Source organism: Centruroides vittatus, unplaced genomic scaffold (genome assembly GCF_030686945.1).
Source record: "Centruroides vittatus isolate TY-2023 unplaced genomic scaffold, ASM3068694v2 contig_790, whole genome shotgun sequence".
NCBI classification, from domain to species: Eukaryota; Metazoa; Arthropoda; class Arachnida; order Scorpiones; family Buthidae; genus Centruroides; species Centruroides vittatus.
Window position 1 is genome coordinate 1,338,849 of NW_027122510.1, and position 20,458 is coordinate 1,359,306.

The 20,458-nt window shown below is 37.1% G+C and overlaps 3 protein-coding genes across 4 annotated transcripts in view; 1 reads left to right on the top strand and 2 right to left on the bottom strand.

The window, feature by feature from the left end:
- The window catches only part of Taf1 (TATA-box binding protein associated factor 1), an 80,492-nt gene extending 60,695 nt beyond the window's left edge, over nucleotides 1-19,797 (bottom strand). Inside the window, exon 1 of one of the 2 annotated variants that reach the window (XM_067278109.1) lies at nucleotides 19,555-19,797. The gene's annotated coding sequence lies outside the window, so the exon portion shown is untranslated. The remainder of the gene's footprint in view (nucleotides 1-19,554) is intronic. The other variant, XM_067278108.1, reaches the window with a different exon arrangement.
- Nucleotides 11-2,258, bottom strand: LOC136981769 (piggyBac transposable element-derived protein 4-like). The gene is made up of 2 exons (XM_067278143.1): nucleotides 886-2,258; nucleotides 11-134 (listed from the first exon to the last, which is right to left on the bottom strand). Exons 1-2 carry the CDS (start codon nucleotides 2,244-2,246, stop codon nucleotides 11-13), a joined length of 1,485 nt encoding a protein of 494 aa, XP_067134244.1. The 5' UTR covers nucleotides 2,247-2,258.
- On the top strand, nucleotides 8,649-9,056 carry LOC136981770 (uncharacterized). Its single transcript, XM_067278144.1, has one exon. It carries the CDS (start codon nucleotides 8,649-8,651, stop codon nucleotides 9,054-9,056), a length of 408 nt encoding a protein of 135 aa, XP_067134245.1.
- Nucleotides 19,798-20,458: the final 661 nt, after the last annotated feature.

Here is a 20,458-nt window from a genome sequence, read left to right on the forward strand (position 1 = left end):
TTTATGCCATTTATCTTAATTTTTCTAAAATTTTTGTACGATGACATTCTGTTAATCTGGCATAGTTGGGGCCAATGTGGTGCCGGGTTATCAAATATGCTTCCTTATTGGACGGTGGAAGATTTTCCAATTCCCTGGTCACAATTTCACATATATTCACATGTAAAACTGTACAAATCCACCTTTACAATTGTTTAACACGTTGACTGCCATCTACGAGATGACTCGTAGTTACCGTTTCTGCCTAGGACGCCACCTACGAGTTATATCGTAGTTTGTTTCCTTGCCATATTTGTGCAGCTACGATGTAATTCGTAGTATATCAGTGTAAATATGAATAGATAGCTTCAGGGGCAAGAACAAAAAATCAAGTTTGGCTTACATGAACAGAACATTTATTAATAAATGAACAGAAAATATAATCATAAAAAGTTTATTCAAAATCGAAAGCAAAACAATATTTTTATTGTTTGTGATAATTTATAAAACAGAAACATAAATTTAAATGAACAGAAAATATCATAAAAAGTTTATTCAAAATCAAAAGCAAAACGATATTTTTATTGTTTGTGATAATTTTTAAAACAATCTTCTACGCAAAGGGCTGGCTTCTCTGGACAGATTGGACAGAAATAACGCGTTTCTCGGCGTTTTTTAGCTTTGGTACAAATTCGACATGGCTTTGTCGGATGTTGTTTTTTCTGAGTAGGTGGGATACTCTGTAAATAGTGAAGCTCTTGCAATTTAATTTTTTTTGAAACTGGTTGAATCTCTTCTCCAATCAACGCTTTGACAAATGCTTCTCTAAACTTTATAAGTTTTATTTTAGAAGAAGTTGCTTTTTGAAAGAGTTTGTGCACATTATGTATATATATCTCTATAATATGTAATGCAACCTTTTTGGGCCATCTAATAGTCTTTCTTAGAGCTGTGTAGTACGATAGCATTTGATCTGATCGGTCAATGCCAGACATTCCATGATTATAATCTCGAATTATATTCGGTTTCATCGAACATTTTCCATTGCGATTGAACACCTCTACCATTTCAACAACGTGCATGTTTGAAATGGTAAGGACTTCTCGTTTGTCTTTCCATTTACATACAGTAACAGGACCATTTCGCTGCCAAATAAACTCCCCCTTTTTCAGTTTTCGATTTACCACATCTCTGGGATTCCCCTTTCTGTTATTTCGCAGAGTTCCACACACACAAGTTTTTCGTGTAGTCAGTAATTTCGTAAGAGCAACAGAATTATAAAAATTATCCATGTATACGGTATATCCCTTATCAAGATAGTCTTCAAGTAAGTGTAAGACAACATCAGTAGTGTGGCCTAAATTACTGTCAATTCCTTCAGATTTTCCGCTGTAAATTGATATTTTCATAACAATACCATCGGATTCACATAGTTCATACAGTTTGACACCGTATTTGTGTTTTTTATTTTTTATGTACTGGCGAAAATGCAATCTTCCACGCCACAACATCATTGATTCATCGATACACATATTTTTATCAGGCACATAGTTTTGGTGCATAATATTATTGAAATGGTTTAGTATAGGTCTTACCTTATATAATCTGTCAGAAGATGGTATTGAGCTATCAACTAAATGAAAATAACGCAGTAACAATTGGAATTTATTTCGACTCATATGTGATCGCCAAAACATTATATTATACAATTCGTTTGTGCTCCAGTAATGTTCTATTGAAGGAAAAGAACAAGGACCCATTTGTAATACAAGTCCAATAAAAACTTTCATTTCTGCAGTGCTGACGTCTTTCCACTGTGATACCCTTTTAGATTTTTTTATTTCTTTATGTTTTGCAATTTCTTGTGCAGCATACAAATTCGTTTGTTCGACCAGTAATGCAAGAAATTCTTCCGAAAAAAATAGGTCTACCAGCATTTGCACTGTAAGGTTTGTCGTATCCAATTTCAAACCAACATTTTCTTGGAAAATAAATAGTTCAGGATTTTGTTGAGTTTCTGTCCACAAATTATCGTTTGGATTTGATGTGGTTGCTTGAGACGCATCGTCATTGCCTTCAGGTTCGAGAATAGTCTCATCTTCAGGTTCGGAGACGACGTCATAATCACTGTCCTCACTTGAATCCTCAGATGGTACATAATCGCTACTGTCGTTACCATCCTCACCAAAAATTTTGTCAGATTCTGAATCACTTAGATTAGTGTAGTAATCAAGTTGTTTTTTAGTCAGTGGTCTTTTCTTATCCATATTGGGATATTTATAATTTGATTATAAAAATAAATAAAAAATAACACTCTCAAAAAAGACGTAAATGTGATGTGCTCGCCTCTATATCCGATTTATTACTAATGAATTTAGACGCACATCTCCGATTGGCTGTAGCGAAGTGACAGGACGAATCGTGTCTGTGCACGAATTAACTCGTAGTTTGGCTTTAGCGAAGAGCTTTCTGTTACATAAGCCAACTATGAGATAATTCGTAATACCTTTATTTTAAGAAAAACATATTCTATATGCTTTTTGATCATTTCTATGTACTCTGATTAGAGTTTTTAATAATATAATATAATTAAATTCAGTTGGCGTTTTACAACAGAATCCTGAAAAGTCACGTGGCAGTCAACGTGTTAACCTGCCATTTCAATTTTTCCAGGCTATTCCTATCCGTGGTTGGCTTAAAACAAAACCATGCTATTCTTACTTTGTGCTTTGAACACTTTTATTGCATATAAATATTAACAAACTCGATTACCCAAGTAGTGTACTGCAGTTGTTTTTGTAATAATTATTGATTCCAACTGCGGTAAATATTTTTTCCTCTCATATCAAATCCATGAACTAATATCTTTGGAAAAGTCTTTAGAAAAATCATGCACAAGTTAATTGATTTTACCTAATACAACATCATGTCATCTGGGCATTTCTCACTTCTAAAAGAACCCATACCCCTTTTTCAAGAATGTCATTTTTTGACTGCTTTTACATGAAAATATTAACACTGGATCTATTCAGTGCACCAATAACCCATCAAGAATGAGTTTGACATGCTGGCTTATCAGGTTTTTCTGGAATACCAGATGCTAGGTCAACAAAAATTCACTGTATCAAAATGCCTTCACCTTCAAAGTTTAATTATTTGAAAAAATTTCCATTTTTTAACCCGCTATATAATAAGAAATACCTGTACTTTAAATTATTCAGTCTCTTGAGATCTCTATTTTTTATTCTAAAGAAACACATATGGCATAAGATCATATATTATGCTGTATATGTATAAGACAAAGCTGACAAACTATATATACTGTAATAGGGATTGCAATTGCTGGATCCCTCATCCAGCAATCCAGCTGGATCCAGTGCATTCTTTGGCCTGCTAGATCCAGCACTGCGAATCCACAAATACTCAGTTAACTTTCTAAATAATGGCGCAAAAGTCTACGTTGTCGTGTTGCCACTTTGCTGACTACTAGACTGCTACTAATTACTTACTCACTCCTTTACTAACACTAATAATTAAATTACTTATAAATAAACTATACCTTTATCAATCCAGCAAAATTTAATAAAATAATGTATTCAATTGCTTTTAAAGATCTTCCTCAGTTACAAAAAAATACATTAACTATAGAACATAAAATGTGTTTGGAATAAATATAAAAAGAATAGTGCTTAATTACATCCCATTTTTTAAACAAGATACATAGATGTACTGCCAGGTCTAATAATTTTCGTATTGTATACTGACGTAATCCCAGTTTTCAAATTTTTAAGAAACGATAAAAAGAAAGAGGATTGGAATTCAACAGAATATGAACGGGTATATATATTCGGTGGCTTTACATGACCAACGTTTCAATTCCAAGCTTGTTTATGTGAGTGCAATGATGCGCAGTTTAAAACAAAGGCTCAAGAGCACAAATATACAATCAGTAAGAACCTTGACAACACTGTGCTGGCATCATACGCAAGACAGAAAGATGTTAACATCCAATGGGATCACGCGGCAATTATAAAAATGACAACGACGAATAAGCAAACAGTCAAACATCTTCAGAAATTGGAAATCTGCAAGGCGCACACAACAACTGGTTGTATAAACCATAGAGATGCAAACTCATTGTCTACCATGTGGAGATCCTTTTACATTAATTAATGTTATTAACGGACAATGCTGGTTTTGTTGTTATATATGTAATATATATATTTTTTTCTCTATTTATTTTGTTTATTTATCTATATTTTGCCCGTTTAGGTGTTTTCCGTTAATTTTTATATTTATTCCGAACACATTTTATGTTCTATATTTAATGTTCTATTTTTTTGTAACCGAGGAAGATCGTTAAAAACGATTGAAAACGTTATTATTTTATTAAATTTTGCTGGATTGATAAAGGTGTAGTTTATTTAACTTATTCTACTTCCAGTACATAGTTTTATATACTTATAAATAACTACAGACTAATATGTATAGCCTATATAAGAAAACTGGTAAGACTGATAGCCACTTAGCCACTGATTATCTGTCCTTACCTTATTATAATATGGGGATACTATAGATTACTATCTATGGAATTTCAGGACTTTGAGTATATATCTGAACTGAGGGGACCGAGACGAGTTCAACGATACCCTACTTTTGGACGGACACTAAAAATAAAAAAGTTATCATACTTTTTTCGGCGATCACGCAATGATAGGGAGTTGCGTCGCTCTCCGCTAAGTCGGCCTCGCTATCACGATTGGGAGTCCTGTCGCTTGCCGTTAAAATTGCCTTTAGTAGACGTTTCTCCCCTTTTTTTACTTTGTTCAAGAACTACCGTGGATCGATCACTAGTTTAGCACATGGCGGCGTGTGGTGGCGCCCATACGAAAGGTCAGTCGGGCCGCCATGTTTGCTGCCATAAGTAACATTAACCGAAATGGCAATCGCGCGATGGTCGGAAGTCGCATCGCTCTCTCCGCTCTCGTATCGCATGTTTAACCCTCCGGGAGATGACCGTAATCCGACGTCATGGTTTGCAGACTTTACCGCAAGATGGCAGTACTAGCAACTATGGTGCCGTCTTCATGAGAGCATTAAAAAAGTATGGTAAGTGAAAAAGTATGATAACTTTTTTATTTTTCGTCTCCGGTCCAAAAATAGGGTACCGTTGAACTCGTCTCGGTCCCCTGAGTTCCAATATATAATCAAAGTCCTGAAATTCCATAGATAGTAATCTATAGTACACCCTATAATATATTAATATAAATTAATTAGTAGAATTACCTTTGCTATTATTTAACTTAAAGATTACATTATAATTATAATCTAACTAAACATTTAAAGTTAATTATCTCTATCTCAAGTGTTAAACCGAACCAAAGTTAAGTTTACTATCTAAATGTGTAAGAAGTTTTACTGATTTATAGTGACCAGTCTAAATAATAAAAGCTTCTTAAGTATTTTTAAAAAATATTTTATTTCTTTAAAAAAAACCATAAATTTCTGGGTAGATAGATAGACAAATAACACTTTATTGCACCAAAAATACATCCACGCTGGATGTGCGCTGGATCCAACTGGAATGATTTCAATCCAGCAAAAATCCAGCTGGATTGAAAACACTGCTGGATTGCAATCCCTAATACTGTAAGCACAAAAGCAGACAAAATATGTACTCTTTTCACTTGACTTCATAATTTGTTAAAAAACTCATCCATCTTGGTTTGTTTTAATGCCACTTTTCTGCCTATTGAATACAACAACTGCTTGCTATTAGCAATGTCACGTACAGCCTCTTTGTTTATGTTGAAACTCGTCAGGAAGGTCTTTACAACTTGGAAAGGCTAGACGAATGGATCAACCCAAAGTTGAATTTGAAGCAGTTATCATGCTTGTTAAGCATACCCCAGTCCAATCTTACTAGTACCAGTTATGTTAAGTAGCTCTCAATCTACTTTTCATTTCCAGATTTATATTAAATTCAATCATATAATGTTACAAGTCAATTGTTGCCACACTGACTAGGAACACCTTACATCCATGACTCTTCCCTCTATGTTTATCAGCCAACTTTAAACCTATTCCAATTGGCAGAATATAGATATAAGCATATATCATAACCTGGTTTTATTAAGATATGTTTAATTATTAAAAACGAATCTTAGTTTACATGTACAGTACAACATCGCTTTTATCTTATTATAGATATAATAATACAAATCTTTGGATACATTCCAGTATGCATCAAACAGGACATCAGTGAACTGTAATGTTTTAAAACATGTCCCAACTGATGAGTTCACTGGTGCAGCAAGTGATGCACATTGCACTCACTGGACCGTGGATATGCTAAGCACTGATAAAGCAATATGACCAAAGCTGCCTCCATTGTTATATTATTAATGCCATTTTTACTACTCATCTACATTAACCCAGAGTTACTTTGACAAAATTTCTGAAAATGTCAATATAGTGCTGTTTGATTATGCCATCTTGTTAGGTTGCCAAACATTACAGTGAAAGCTTATAAAACCATTCACTGGTGCTTTGGTTGCAGCTAAGACCGATGAATATTGGAATATACCCTTTGTTATAAAAATTCATTGTCCTCATATTGTAAATCACAATACACCTTTCTTACATTTCTGGCAATCAAAAAACTTTACACCATGCTAAAATAAATAGCACCGAGGACATTATCTTTTCAATATTATCCATATTAATAATAAAAAGAAATGTCAGCTCAATCTAGAAATTCTCTGCCTTTTTTTCAGGTAACACAACACTTTTAATGAATTGTCTTCATAAACACATTTAGTTATCCAAGCACTATAATTAGATCGTTAGGACTTATCACACACTATTGAGAACTCACTCAGAATGATGAACATTAAATACATATTTGTTTGTAACTATGGTATGCATTTTGGACAGACAAACTGTCCCTCTTCAGCCATTACAATTACCGAATTACAAGTATCTAAAAGGTAAAAGACCTTATTTTACAAATTGTACAATAAGTGAGTAGATGACACTTTTTTAAAGAAGGTAATCTATACATAATCTATGTATAGATTACCTTCCTGTATCAACAACCTTTCTACTAACCATTTGGCTACCCAAAATGTTTTACATTTTGGGTAGCCACTGTCTAAAATTCACATATTAATACATAATTACAACATTATAAGGTAATAAATAAAATTTTTTTAAATGTTTTTTTTTAGAAAATATATATGTAATTAATCTATAGCTGTATAAGTGTTAACCATACAAAGATTATTTTTCAAGCAATCCACAATCCTAAGCACATATATTACAGACCAAAACTTTTCACATCTTTTTATCCTGTTTGACTTACAAAATACAGTAATACCTTAAATTTTGTTGACTGGTTATCGTCGGTTTCGGTTTTCGTTGATTCTTTACACAAAAAATTTGTCTCGGTTTTTGATAGTTGCCTTGGATTTCGTTGGCGTGCCCACATGACCTTGCTGTTAATTTTATGAAAACGAAGGGCGACCCACACGTTCTCCTGCTCAGTGTAATGTTGTTTTTCATTGTGTGAGCATTACCCTGCACATCTAGCCAAACAATTCCATTGCTTTCCTTTCCTTTTAGCTCCATCATGGAAAATGCCATGTTAAATGTTCATTTATTCTTTACACTAGTCTTTATATTCATTTCATATTGTTTTTTGTATTAAACACTATATTTATTCTCTATAAAATATGCTTTTGGTATGTATTTTAGAGTGTCTAGAATGAATTTATTGGATTTACATTGATTCAGATGAAAATAATTGCCTTGGTTTTTGTTGGTTTCAGATTTTGTTGATTGTTTTCGAACGGACTGTCGATGTAAACCAAGGTATTTCACAATATCTTATTTACACATTTTAACAATTATTCAAGCAATTTTGCCAGCTATATTCGAATTGTACACTAGTATTATCATTTATTCTCTAATCTTAACAATTTCTAATGCTCATATAATTTACATTTCATTGAATATGTTCCTTTTTAATATTCTTAATGAATCTTTAACAATTTCACAGTTATAGTTTATACAATGTTTAGCCACAGTGGAATTATATAAATTATATTTTATCAAGTTAACATGAAGATTGTTAATACAGGCTATACGAATTTACAATATCGATTACATATGTATAGATTACCTTTTTTTTTTAAAAAAAGTTGCGGCGGTCGGCAACACTGCGACTGACCACCGTCCCCAACCGGCGTGACGTCAGGGTCGAGGCTAACCACTTTTGGGCTCAACGTGCTTTGGTTCAGATGTCCGCCTCGTGCGCTCCGACCCTTGTCTCCACGATCGACATTGTTATACTTTCTGTATATATAATTGTACTTAGCTGTAAATAAACACGTAATAACGGCATTTAGACTTTTTCTTCGATTCGAGGATACACCACTCGACGCCACAACGACCCTGTTTGAGGATGCGATCGGATTGACCAATCTAGCCAACTTTGATCATAGAGAGGTACTCTTAACGGTCCCCTCACTGGCGAGCCGGACGTGATCTGAAAACGTGGGAGCAACACCGAACATTCCCAAGCCCGAAGCTCGAAGCCCAGACGCCATTTACGGATATTCAGGTAGGCCTCTTTTTCCCTTCCACGCCGGTCAAGCAGCCGAACAAAGATGACGGAGCCCGAACCCACCGCAGAAGTGAACAGAGTGGCTCTCAAACTACCTCCATTTTGGGACAAGACTCCAGAGTTGTGGTTCGCCAATATAGAGGCCCAGTTCGCCATTTCGGGCATCACAAAAGACAGTACCAAGTACTACTCTGTCGTTTCTGCTCTCAACTCTGACATTTTGAACTACATAAGCGACATCGTCCTCAACCCACCGGCCAAAAACTGTTATAATACTCTTAAGGCCAGACTGCTCGCTGATTTTTCAGACTCGGAACAAAGGCAAATCAAAGCGCTACTCTCTGATATCGCGTTGGGAGATGAAAAGCCTTCACATTTACTAAGAAAAATGAGGCAGTTAGCCAACAATAAATTAGGGGAAGATTTTCTTAAAACCTTATGGTTGCAATGACTGCCGCAACAGACCCAGGCGATCCTGGCAGCCTCCGACGACGGATTAGAAAACTTGGCCACCATGGCCGACAAAATAGGCGAAGTAACGCACGCAAACGTAAACGAAGTCCAAAAAGTCCCCGATAACACTCAAATTCAGCTAAGCGAGCTCCAGATGCAAATAGAATCCCTGAGTCAGAAGAATCAAACGATTAGCTCGACCCCGAGACAGGTCTAGGCAAGGAAGATCACATTGGCGGCGGCGTTCAAAGACGCCCAAGGGGGATGCTAGCCACCCTTGCTGGTATCACCAGAAATACGGGAGCGAGGCAAAATGCTGCCGCTCCCCATGCTCTTTCCGCCAGTCAGGAAACTCTTAAGGAAATCGCACAAAACGGCCCGCTGCAATTTCAGACCCAATAACAAGAGCCGTTTATTCATTTTCAACCCCATTTCTAACCGCAAGTACTTGGTGGATAGCGGAAGCGATGTGGGTGTTTTACCCTTCTCAGGAAATAGCTTGCAGGATGACCCCCATGCTGTAAAGCTCTACGCGGCAAATGGTACACCAATACGAACGTACGGCACCAAGCTAGTTACGCTCAGGCTCAACCTCCGCCGCCGTTTTCAGTGGCCATTTGTACTAGTTGACGTCAGTAAGCCAATCATAGGCGCCGACTTTCTCCGAGACTCAATTACCAACCTAGCCACCACAGGTAAAAAGATCGAAACAGAGATTACGCAAGTAACGGTGATAGCCAGCTCGTCGACATACCGCAGTATCCTGGAGAAGTATCCTGACATTTTCCATCCTTATCCCGCAGGGACGGCCAGGGCACCCAAACACCACACCGTGCATCGCATTATAACAAAGGGACAGCCGGTATTCGCAAAACCCCGCCAACTACACCCAGCCAAACTCGCGGCAGGTTGGAAAGAGTTCCAATATAGAGAGGTTTCAAGGTCGCATGTCACGTGATAAAACACACGTTTGCTCCGCCCATTCGCCATTTTTGTGGTAGTTTTCGCTCGCTTAGCTTGCACGTGGTCTGTTATTCGACGTATTTTTTTAGTTTAAACGTACAAAAATACTGCAGTTCTATTATCATGGATTAAGTTAAAAAAGATTCTTTTCTTGTGGGCTATTCTAGCGGTCTAACAGGACGAGATGCAGCTCTGTACGAAGAGAAAATTTCGTTATTTCAAGGCAATCCATACGAAGCCAGTTTATCAGACTTCGTCGTAGATCAAAAGTTGTGGCCGAAAGTAAAATTTGGTGACATTATAAACTATTTGGTTTTGACAACAAATTTCTACACCCTGTCACAAATGAAAGCTTATAAATCTTTAGAGGCCCATAACTATTTAACAAGTGGCTGGGTTTCTCCTGATATAAAAGTAAAAGTAATGAATAACAGCGAAGTAATATTGCCTGGAAAGATATGTTTTCTTTTGTTTGTTTAAACTCGTGTTTTTACGTATTTCTTAACTAAGAATTTTTGTCTGAAAGTAAAAGTCTAATTAAAAACAGCTGTGGAAATTTTTTAATTCAAATTGTTCAGTACCTTTATTTTCTAGTTGAAACTAGCATATAATAAGCCTACTTGCTTTTAGTTTTAACGTGTAATGTTTATAAGTTTGCACTAGCTAAAGCTTGAAATTACATTAGTTATTCGTTTATAAATGCACTATACCTAACTAAATTAATATAAGCAAATCAGTAAACTCTTTTACGTTTTAAAATATAACTTAGTGTTTATTAACGTAAATATTGAAATGAAATGTTTCTGACAAACTCTTGTATTGATATTCACTTTATTCGTAACGAAATTTTTCCGGTTAATTCTCGAGAGCCATGCAGTTTGCCTTCGTCGTGAAAGCTCCTCAGTTTGGGACCCTTGATAACAAATAATGCCGGGAATTTTAAAAAAAATGATGTTCCTTTGTTCTTGAGTGAACTAGCATTACACCCAATTACACAACAAATCACCATAGTGATATTCGCGACGAAAAAAAACAACACAAGAACTCCAGTTAAAGCGCACGCGAACATACACAAAACGTAAACAAGTCACAAACAGTCACAAAGATGGCGCTAAACAATTGCGCATGCTCATGACGTCACTCGTGATGTCGACATGAAACCTCTCTATATGATGGAGCAAGGAATTTGCAGACCCAGCACCTCCAACTGGGCCAGCCCCTTGCACGTGGTGCCCAAGTCAAACAGCGATTTCAGACCAACGGGCGATTATCAAGCGTTGAATCGACTTACGATTCCCGACCGCTACCCGTTACCACATCTGCAAGATTTCTCCTCTTCCCTATTCAGCAAAATTATATTCTCCAAGGTTGATTTAGTCTGCGCGTACAATCAGGTTCCTGTACATCCCGACGACATTCCAAAGACGGCGATCACAACCCCTTTTGGCCTATTCGAATTCATGTTCATGCCTTTCGGGTTGTCCAATGCCGGGCAGACCTTCCAACGGTTCATAAATGAGGTACTCCAAGGGCTCGACTTTACCTTCGCATACCTCGACGACATTTTAATCGCTAGCCAATCGAGGGAGCAGCATGAGATTCATCTAGAGGCGATTTTCCATCACCTCTCTGAGTACGGCGTCAAGGTAAATCTGAGCAAATGTATATTGGGAGCACCAGAGCTACCGTTTTTGGGGTACTTAGTCAGCAAGGAGGGCATTAAACCTCTACCCGAATGCGTAAACCCCATACTGGAGTATAAAATTCCAACAACGGTTCGCGAACTCAGGCGTTTTCTGGGGCTATTTAATTACTATCGTAGGAATGTCCCAAACACAGCCCATGCACAAGCCCCACTAAATGAGTTACTAAAAGGGCCAAACCTTAAACCCAACAGTAAAATCCAGTGGACCGTGAAAACAACCAACGCCTTCCACCATTGCAAGGAGGAATTAGCCAACGCGATGCTATTGACACACCTGAATCCAAACGCGCAACTGGCACTTTTTACCGACGCAAGCAACATAGCTATCGGCGGCTCCCTAAATCAAGTTGACTCCTCCAATGGCACACCGAAGATGCAGCCACTAGCTTTCTTCTCTGCCAAATTAACAGAGCCACAACAAAAATGGTCGGTTTTCGATAGACAGCTTTATGCCATATACGCATCAATAAGGCACTTCAAGCACATGCTCGAAGGCAGGGAGTTTACGGTTTTCACAGACCATTGCCCACTGACGTACGCTTTTAGTCAGAAGCCAGAGAAGTGCACCCCTAGGCAATTAAGGCATCTTGACCTTATAGGACAATTCAGCACGGACATCCGCTACATCAAAGGCAGCGACAACACACCGGTGGACGTATTGTCGCGGATCGAAACTATCGAAGTGCCAAACGCAATAGACTACGCGAGCATCGCGCAAGCCCAGATCAGCAACCTCAAATTACAACAATTACTGTCTTCGAGTACAGCCTTGCAGCTGAAGAAAATGCCCTTAACGAATGCAGGCCCCGAATTATTCTGTGATATATCTATGAACAAAATTTGCCCATATATCCCGGTTAATTTCCACAGGCAAGTCTTCGACGCCGTACACAATCTGGCTCATCCCAGGATAAGAGCTACTGCCAAATTAATAACTAGTCGTTTTGTTTGGCCTTCCATTAGGAAGGACTCCCGTATGTGGGCCAAAACCTGTATTCCATGCCAACAAGCGAAAATTCATAGGCACACGTGGAGCCCTGTCCAAAATCTTCAGGTCCCTAACGCCCGTTTCAAACACGTTCATATGGATATTGTAGGTCCCCTTCCGCCTTTGCAAGGTAACATATATTGTCTCACGCTTATCGACAGGTTCACCCGTTGGGTGGAGGCTTTCCCGATCGCCGATTGTATGGCAGAGACAGTGGCAAAGTTTTTCTACAGTCAGTGGGTCGCGCATTACGGTGTACCGAAGACGGTCACTACCGACCAGGGTAGGCAATTCGAATCGCACCTGTTCCGAGCTCTGACTAAATTATTGGGTAGCAGCCATATACACACGACTGCCTTTCACCCAATGGCAAACGGCCTGGTGGAGAACAGCCACCGCAGACTTAAATCGGCTCTCAAGGCTTGCTTGACCGACCGCTGGACAGAGGTCTTACCGTCAGTGCTGCTAGGGATGCGAGCCGCCTTTAAAGAAGACATCAAGGCAGCAACCGCCGAACTCGTCTATGGGACGACCTTACAACTACCCAGCAAGTTTCTCGCCCCTACACCATCAGACTCAAATGCAGCAGTTTTTGTACAACAGCTCAAGGAGCAAATGCACCAACTGACACCAACTCCAACGAGATGTCACGAAACCAAGAAGATATTCGTCCCTCAGGACCTACAGCGCTGCACCCACGTTTTCATGCGGCACGACGCCATACGGCCACCTCTGCAGCCACCATACGACGGACCATTTTCCATACTGCAGCATGCAGACAAATTCTTCAAAGTCCGCGTACGGCAAAAAGAGACAGTTATCTCTATAGACAGACTTAAGCCAGCTTACTGTCTGGCAGAACATCTTTCACCAAGCGAGAGACCACCAACAGATGACAAGCAAGAGACTGACACGGAACAAGTTCCCAGTTCAACAGAAGTACAAGACCCTAAATCAACGAGCACCACGCATTCGAAGCAAGAAGCCGAAACCAAAACTACGACGCGCTCCGGAAGACACGTCTGATTTCCGGCACATTTTCGTTAGCCACACGATCGTTACACTAGGAAGGGGGTACTGCGGCGGTCGGCAACACTGCGACTGACCACCGTCCCCAACCGGCGTGACGTCAGGGTCGAGGCTAACCACTTTTGGGCTCGACGTGCTTCGGTTCGGACGTCCGCCTCGTGCGCTCCGACCCTTGTCTCCACGATCGACATTGTTATATTTTCTGTATATATAATTGTACTTAGCTGTAAATAAACACGTAATAATGGCATTTAGACTTTTTCTTCGATTCGAGGATACACCACTCGATGCCACGACGACCCTGTTCGAGGATGCGATCGAATTGACCGATCTAGCCAACTTCAATCATAGAGAGGTACCCTTAACGGTCCCCTCAAAGTCATCTACTTGGTTATTGTACAGTTTATAAAATAAGGTCTTTTACCTTTTAGATACTTGTAATTCAGTGATTGTAATGGCTGAAGAGGGACAGTTTGTCTGCCTAAAATGCATACTGTGGTTACAAACAAATAAGTATTTAATGTTCATCATTCTAAGTGAGTTCTCAATAGTGTGTGATAAGTCCTAACCAGTGCTGCTGCCTGCTTCTGGTAAAACTATCTTGACGACGTCTTTGTTTTACCCTAGATTACCCTAAATTGAGAAAACTCTCCAAGCTCAAGCTCAAGCTCAAGCTCGACCATCATTGAGCTCATGCTCGGATAAAAAAAATAAGACGAATGATTCTATGATGCAGATCCCTGTACTATTATTGTGAAATAATAATCAGAACAATTCTTAATTCATTGTTTTTAAAAATTTTAATAACTAAAATGTCTTAGGATTTTTAGGCTTTATCAGAGGTAATAATTTACATCTGATATGAAAAGTGTCAATGGCTCAGTGGCATGAAGATTGAGAAAAGCAAAATCCTACTCAGGTGTACACTGTATATTACAACAATCAGGTTTATTTCTTTAGCTTCTGTTGTTCTATCCAGGGGCGAATCTACGTAGGGACTAACAGGGCATAAGCCCTGGACCCCAAGTGTCAAGGGCCTACAAAAATTGAATTCTTATAATAAATTTTTGATACTTTTTCATTAACGATGAGCACTTATAGTATAGTAAAAAATAGTTAATACAGTAGAGCGTCGAAAAGTGGAACCAATTGGGGACTGGGGTCCTTCCAGTTAATGATTTGTTCCAGTTTCCGACTTTGTACGAAAAAATACATTAACCTGTCCGATGTTCAAATTTTTCTCCGTTGCGTATCGCTTCCTGTTGAATTTTTCTCCGTTGCGTGTCGCTTCGTGTTGAATTTTCGTCGATTTTAAGCCTAACGAAAATTTTTATAATCATCATCGAGGCTATCGTATCGTTAAAAATTATTTCTGCATTTTGTACAAACAAAATAAATATATTAAAGAATATAAAAAACATGAAAATTATACTTTAGAAGTAAATTTAGTATCAAAAACATTCGATTCAGCACGACACAGTCCGACTGAAAATCGTTCCACTTTCCGGCCATTCCACTTACCGACATTCCACTTATCGACGCTCTACTGTATTTAATAATATAATAATAATGATAATTTATAGTATTATTTGTATTAACAAAAATGGGACCCCATTAGACTTCAATAAGCCCTAGGCCTCGAAAAACTTAGATCCGCTCCTGGTCCTATCCTAAAACCCCTCAGTTATAGGGGAAAACAGGATGGTTTTAGGCAGAAACTTTTTCCAGCAAAACTTGTGGTGCAATGAGTAATAGCATCAGATCACAGGGTAATTTTACCCTATATTTACCCTAAATATAAGACTAGGCTACCTTAAATATTACCCTGAGAGGTTGAAATTATCCTAGAAATGGCAGCAGTGGTCCTAACATAAGATAACTAATTCATAATAAGGGAATAAGAAGCATATTATTAGTTCATAAACACAGATTTATGACCAATACTAAAATTTCTTGTATGGTGTTTTTTTAGAAATTGTCTAGTCTCCAACTAGGGTTTCTCATTTCCCGTCTTTTGCTTGTCCCGGGATTCTGGGAAAAAAGTGAACTGTTTTTCGGGATCCCAGGATAGAATTAATTATTTTAAGATATACAAAATATCTTGAAATCAAATAATATAATTATTTTTCATTTTTTTAAAGTAATTTAATACATTCTGCAACCTCCAAAATCATATTAATAATGCTATGTAAGATATATATTAAAAATTACCTTTGAATTACATAGAAATTTTCACAAATAAAAAACATTTAATAAAGTTTGCTGGAAACTGCATACAACAACAACAACAAAATGCTTTGAATTGAGTCGAAAATTTAAAAAAAAAATGAACTTAGATCAAATTTCTAACTTAAAAGATAATTTTTGTTTTTTAAATAAAACATAATACAAAATATTATTGTAAATTTTTATAATAAGATTTTAAAAAGCAACAATGGTCAATACTCCAATCACTCGATCTGGTTCTTATTTAACTAATAAAAAGTCCTACTACTGAGAATGCCCTTTCCGATTCAATTCATGTTGGTGGAATCATCTTTAATACATTTAAGAGAAAATGGATGTTATGTGCTTTTTTCACCTGTAGCCTGGAAGATTTCTAGTTCATTTTTGAGATTGTTGTACTTCTTTTGCTCTCTAGTATTTTTGATTTGTCTACCTTGGCTGCTTTAATAAAAACATCAAGCTTATATACCGATAATTCGGCAGTTCGTTTGTCTTTAATAATCGGGTTTACGTAGAAAAACTTCATACATGCAGACTTCGTACTCATTTGTATCCTTGCCCAATTTGCACAACCTAGCGTTACGCGGTTATTCAAGTGTGAGAGTCTGAATTTTTAGAGAAATTATTCTAGAAAATTAATAGAATAATTCGAAATTTTTATCAAAGTTACATATCAAAGATAACAAGGATCAAATGTTTCCTGTGTTGACCTAAGAGAGATCTTTATCTCCCATGACTAAAAAGCTGACTAAAACCCAAAAGACTCATCATGACACCCAGTCAGATGATCCTAATTCTTAAACTCTATTGGAGGAGAAAAATTAGTATAAATAGGGGATACATGCTAAACTCAGGGCCATAGAGGCCTTCAGCACATCATTGTATACTCCATAATGAAAGACTAGTGCCATACTTCCTCAGATTGAACTTCCACTCAGAATACAGAAAAGTAGCAATTACATTATAAATGAGGTAATATACATAGACTTTGTAAACTCTTTCTTATCTCCTATATTAGGGATTATTATATTGTTACACTCTCTAAGTTAGATGGAATATTTAGTCATTTTATTTGTAATTTCTTTTACTTTTTATATTATTAAATTTTGTTGTTTATTTCCTTGTTAACTAAACGTCATTGGTTTCATTTTTGATAAGACATTCTATCGACTTACCTATGCACTCCCCACTCGTCAGTTTAAATTTTAAGCCCTCTTTAATATTAATAGTTACGCGTGTTAGTCCGCGAAATTGACTATCTGGTGTCGAGAGCCTGACATTAGGAGAAGGGTGATTATGAGATCAGCTCTCTCCGCATTTTTTTAACTCATAGGAAGCCATCCTTCGATGCAGAGGGCCAGTTTTCCGACTGGAAGCTGATTAAGTGATATACGAGTTCATTCCCAACTCGATACCCCCGGCCAGCCCCTCACACAAGCTACTGGGCATGGTTAAAAATTAAGACAGCATAAGCACAATTATTCCAGATATTACAGGTTCCGACAAGTAAAGAATTTTCACAGTCCTGTCACAAATAAGCTACATATTGATTATTTATCATTTGTAACATGCCATAATAAGGAAAAATTTAAAAAACTAATAAGCAGGCTTAAAATTAATAAGTACAAATGTATTCTGACAGTTCATGAGTTAATTATACTTTCTATTTGCAAAATTTCCTCAATGTTAACACAAAATAAGAAAAAAAATCAATTTTTAAGAAATTTGCGGAATTTCCTGGGCCGAGAATTTTCCGGGTTAAAAAAAAACAACCAGGATTCCGTTTGAGAAACTCTATCTCCAACATTAACATTTTTTTTTTTGTTTGACATTACTAGAACTAGACATACAAAGATTCTCATATGCACACACCAGCAAAATTTTAAATTTACCACTTTCAAATTTCTAATTAAATTACAAAATTTAATTATTTCTAAAAAATGTCACATGATAAATTTTATTGCAAAATATGATAGACTAACGAGCATTTTTCTCTTTGATGCGAGAAAGCCGAGTTTGTAAATCTAAGTTACACACCAAAATCCCATACATTATATATAGGCTATATAGAATTTTTAATTTTTGTAATTTTTTTCTCATTAGATAATTAGTTTTTTATATAATATTTATTGCATCTAGTATGACGTACAGGATGTCCAAAAAGTTACTGTACAGTGAGAAATTTGGGTTAATGTTACCTATGGTTCCAAAATGGCAGCTCTCTTCTATTTGCTGGAATCAGAGACGAGCCGCCATTTTGGAACCATAGGTAACATTAACCGAAATTTGTAATGACTCTAGAGTTATACATACAGTATTGCATGTGAGACTTATAAGTTGTATGTCGAGTGTTTCCGCTCAGTAGTAAATGGCATAATACCTGTCTTGTGGATGTTGTTTTTTAGACTACAGTTTTTGTTAAACTACTTTGCCTGTCACAATCTTCCATAGAATCTGACCCACAATGTCTCCAGACCTTACATGCCCAAATGTTGAGAGACATTTCCAGCAATAGATATAACAGAAACTGCAATCTTAAGTAAAACTTTGCTTTTATTAAACCTTTCCCACTACACATTAACTTTTCAGATACCCTGGACCATTACTTTCCACAAGAAATCTGTCTAGTAGGCAAATCCAATATTATAAACCTATTATTGTGAAGAAGAGGATGAAGATTGAATAAATGGTTAAAAGTGCAGCATCTGGTATAATTAACCTCTGAAAGAGAGAGACAATTGGGAACTTATCAGAGCTGTAGACCATACCCACAGGAGCAAAAAAGTAAAACGAACCACACCAGTATGTGCGACCTTTTGCAAGATATTCACCTCAAAAGGTCAGTTTTTACCGTTACCAGTACTACTGCCCGCCCGAGCCTCGAGCGATGTGAAGCATGGAGAATAGGCAGTAGTACCGGTAATGGTAAAAACTGACCTTTGGAAGCAAATATCTCAAGAAGAGTTGCATGTACGGCATGTATGGTTCCTGCAGGAGTCTTTAACTCTGAGAGGTGGCATACCCTTCATTCAGAGTTCACATCTTACCACTATTTGGTTAATGTTACCTTCGGTGCCAAGATGGCGGCTCGTCTCTGATTCCAGCAAGGAAACAGTGGGACACACATTCTAACCTAACCTATTCTAATAAATTGCCATAATTATTAGTAACCAAATTATTAGAATAGGTTAGGTTAGGTTACAACATGCAAACCACTGTTTCCTTGCTGGAATCAGTGATGAGCCGCCATCTTGGCACCTAAGGTAACATTAACCCAATATTCTTTCTTCAAATTATATTTTTTCTCAGCATTTCCAGCAACATGTAATGTAAGGTTGGCAAGTAAGAGTATAACACATCAAAACTTATTTCTATCAATTAAATTAAATAAATATATTAAATAAACCGGCTATATTTACAGTGTAATACAGTTTTTAATAGAAATAATGAAGAAAATTACATAATATAAGCTTTAACAAGTTCACAATCAACATGGTGGGTATGGTGTTTGTTTACTTTAGTCTACAAGACCACGTGTACCAATACCTCCAATAAGCCTTTAATTAAGTTACATAAGAAACTTACCGAATTGCCTCAGTCAGTATCTACTAAATTTTGAATATATTCCCGTTTTTCGTGCTCATTAACGATTCTAATTGGAGCAAGTCACTAGCACATCATCAACTAACAGCCATATTTGTGTAATGTTTTCAAAACGCCTCCTGGTGGTAGAACTTTTATAAATATTTTATAAAATAAAAATGTATTATATATTAATTAATTGTTAACGAATACTTCTGAATTATTACTGTTTTATTAAAACGTTGCCTTTATGTTATACAGTCGCGCGTCGCGTCGCGTGGCCCTTTCCGACGTCGCGCCGCATCGCTTAGCACCGTCTCGTGGTAAAGCATCACCCTCTACTGGATGGAGTCGAGAAACCCCGCTGTTCAAATATGGCGCTTCAATCGTGTTATTTGTAAATCTAACAATTAGATTAAAGACGCGAGGATTTTTTAAACAATTTTCAACTAATGATTATTAAATTTCGAGATTAATATATCGAAATTTAATAATTAAGGGTATACCATATTAAGAATAGGATTAGTGAATCGCATAATCTCGAAACTAGCGATAGTAGAAAATTTTCTTACACGTTACTTGATTGGATATTTCGAAAAGACGTAATACGTGCGTAGATACAAACATAGCGGACAACAATAAAAGAAATCGACAAATTGATTTTTTTAATCGAGAAACAGAGTCGATGGCGAATTACGTACTAGGCGCGTGACTAGGGTCTCCTCGTCTAGAGGGGACCTCAAAAATCTAACGTTTCAAAACCACACAAGTCATAAAAAAATTGCTATGATCTGATCCAAATCTTCAGAGAAGTGGGCAGATTCTCTTTGTCCTTATCATGGCCCCCACATCATACAGCGGGATCCCCAGACCAGAATCATTGGCGACCGGTCTCGTTTGTTAATGA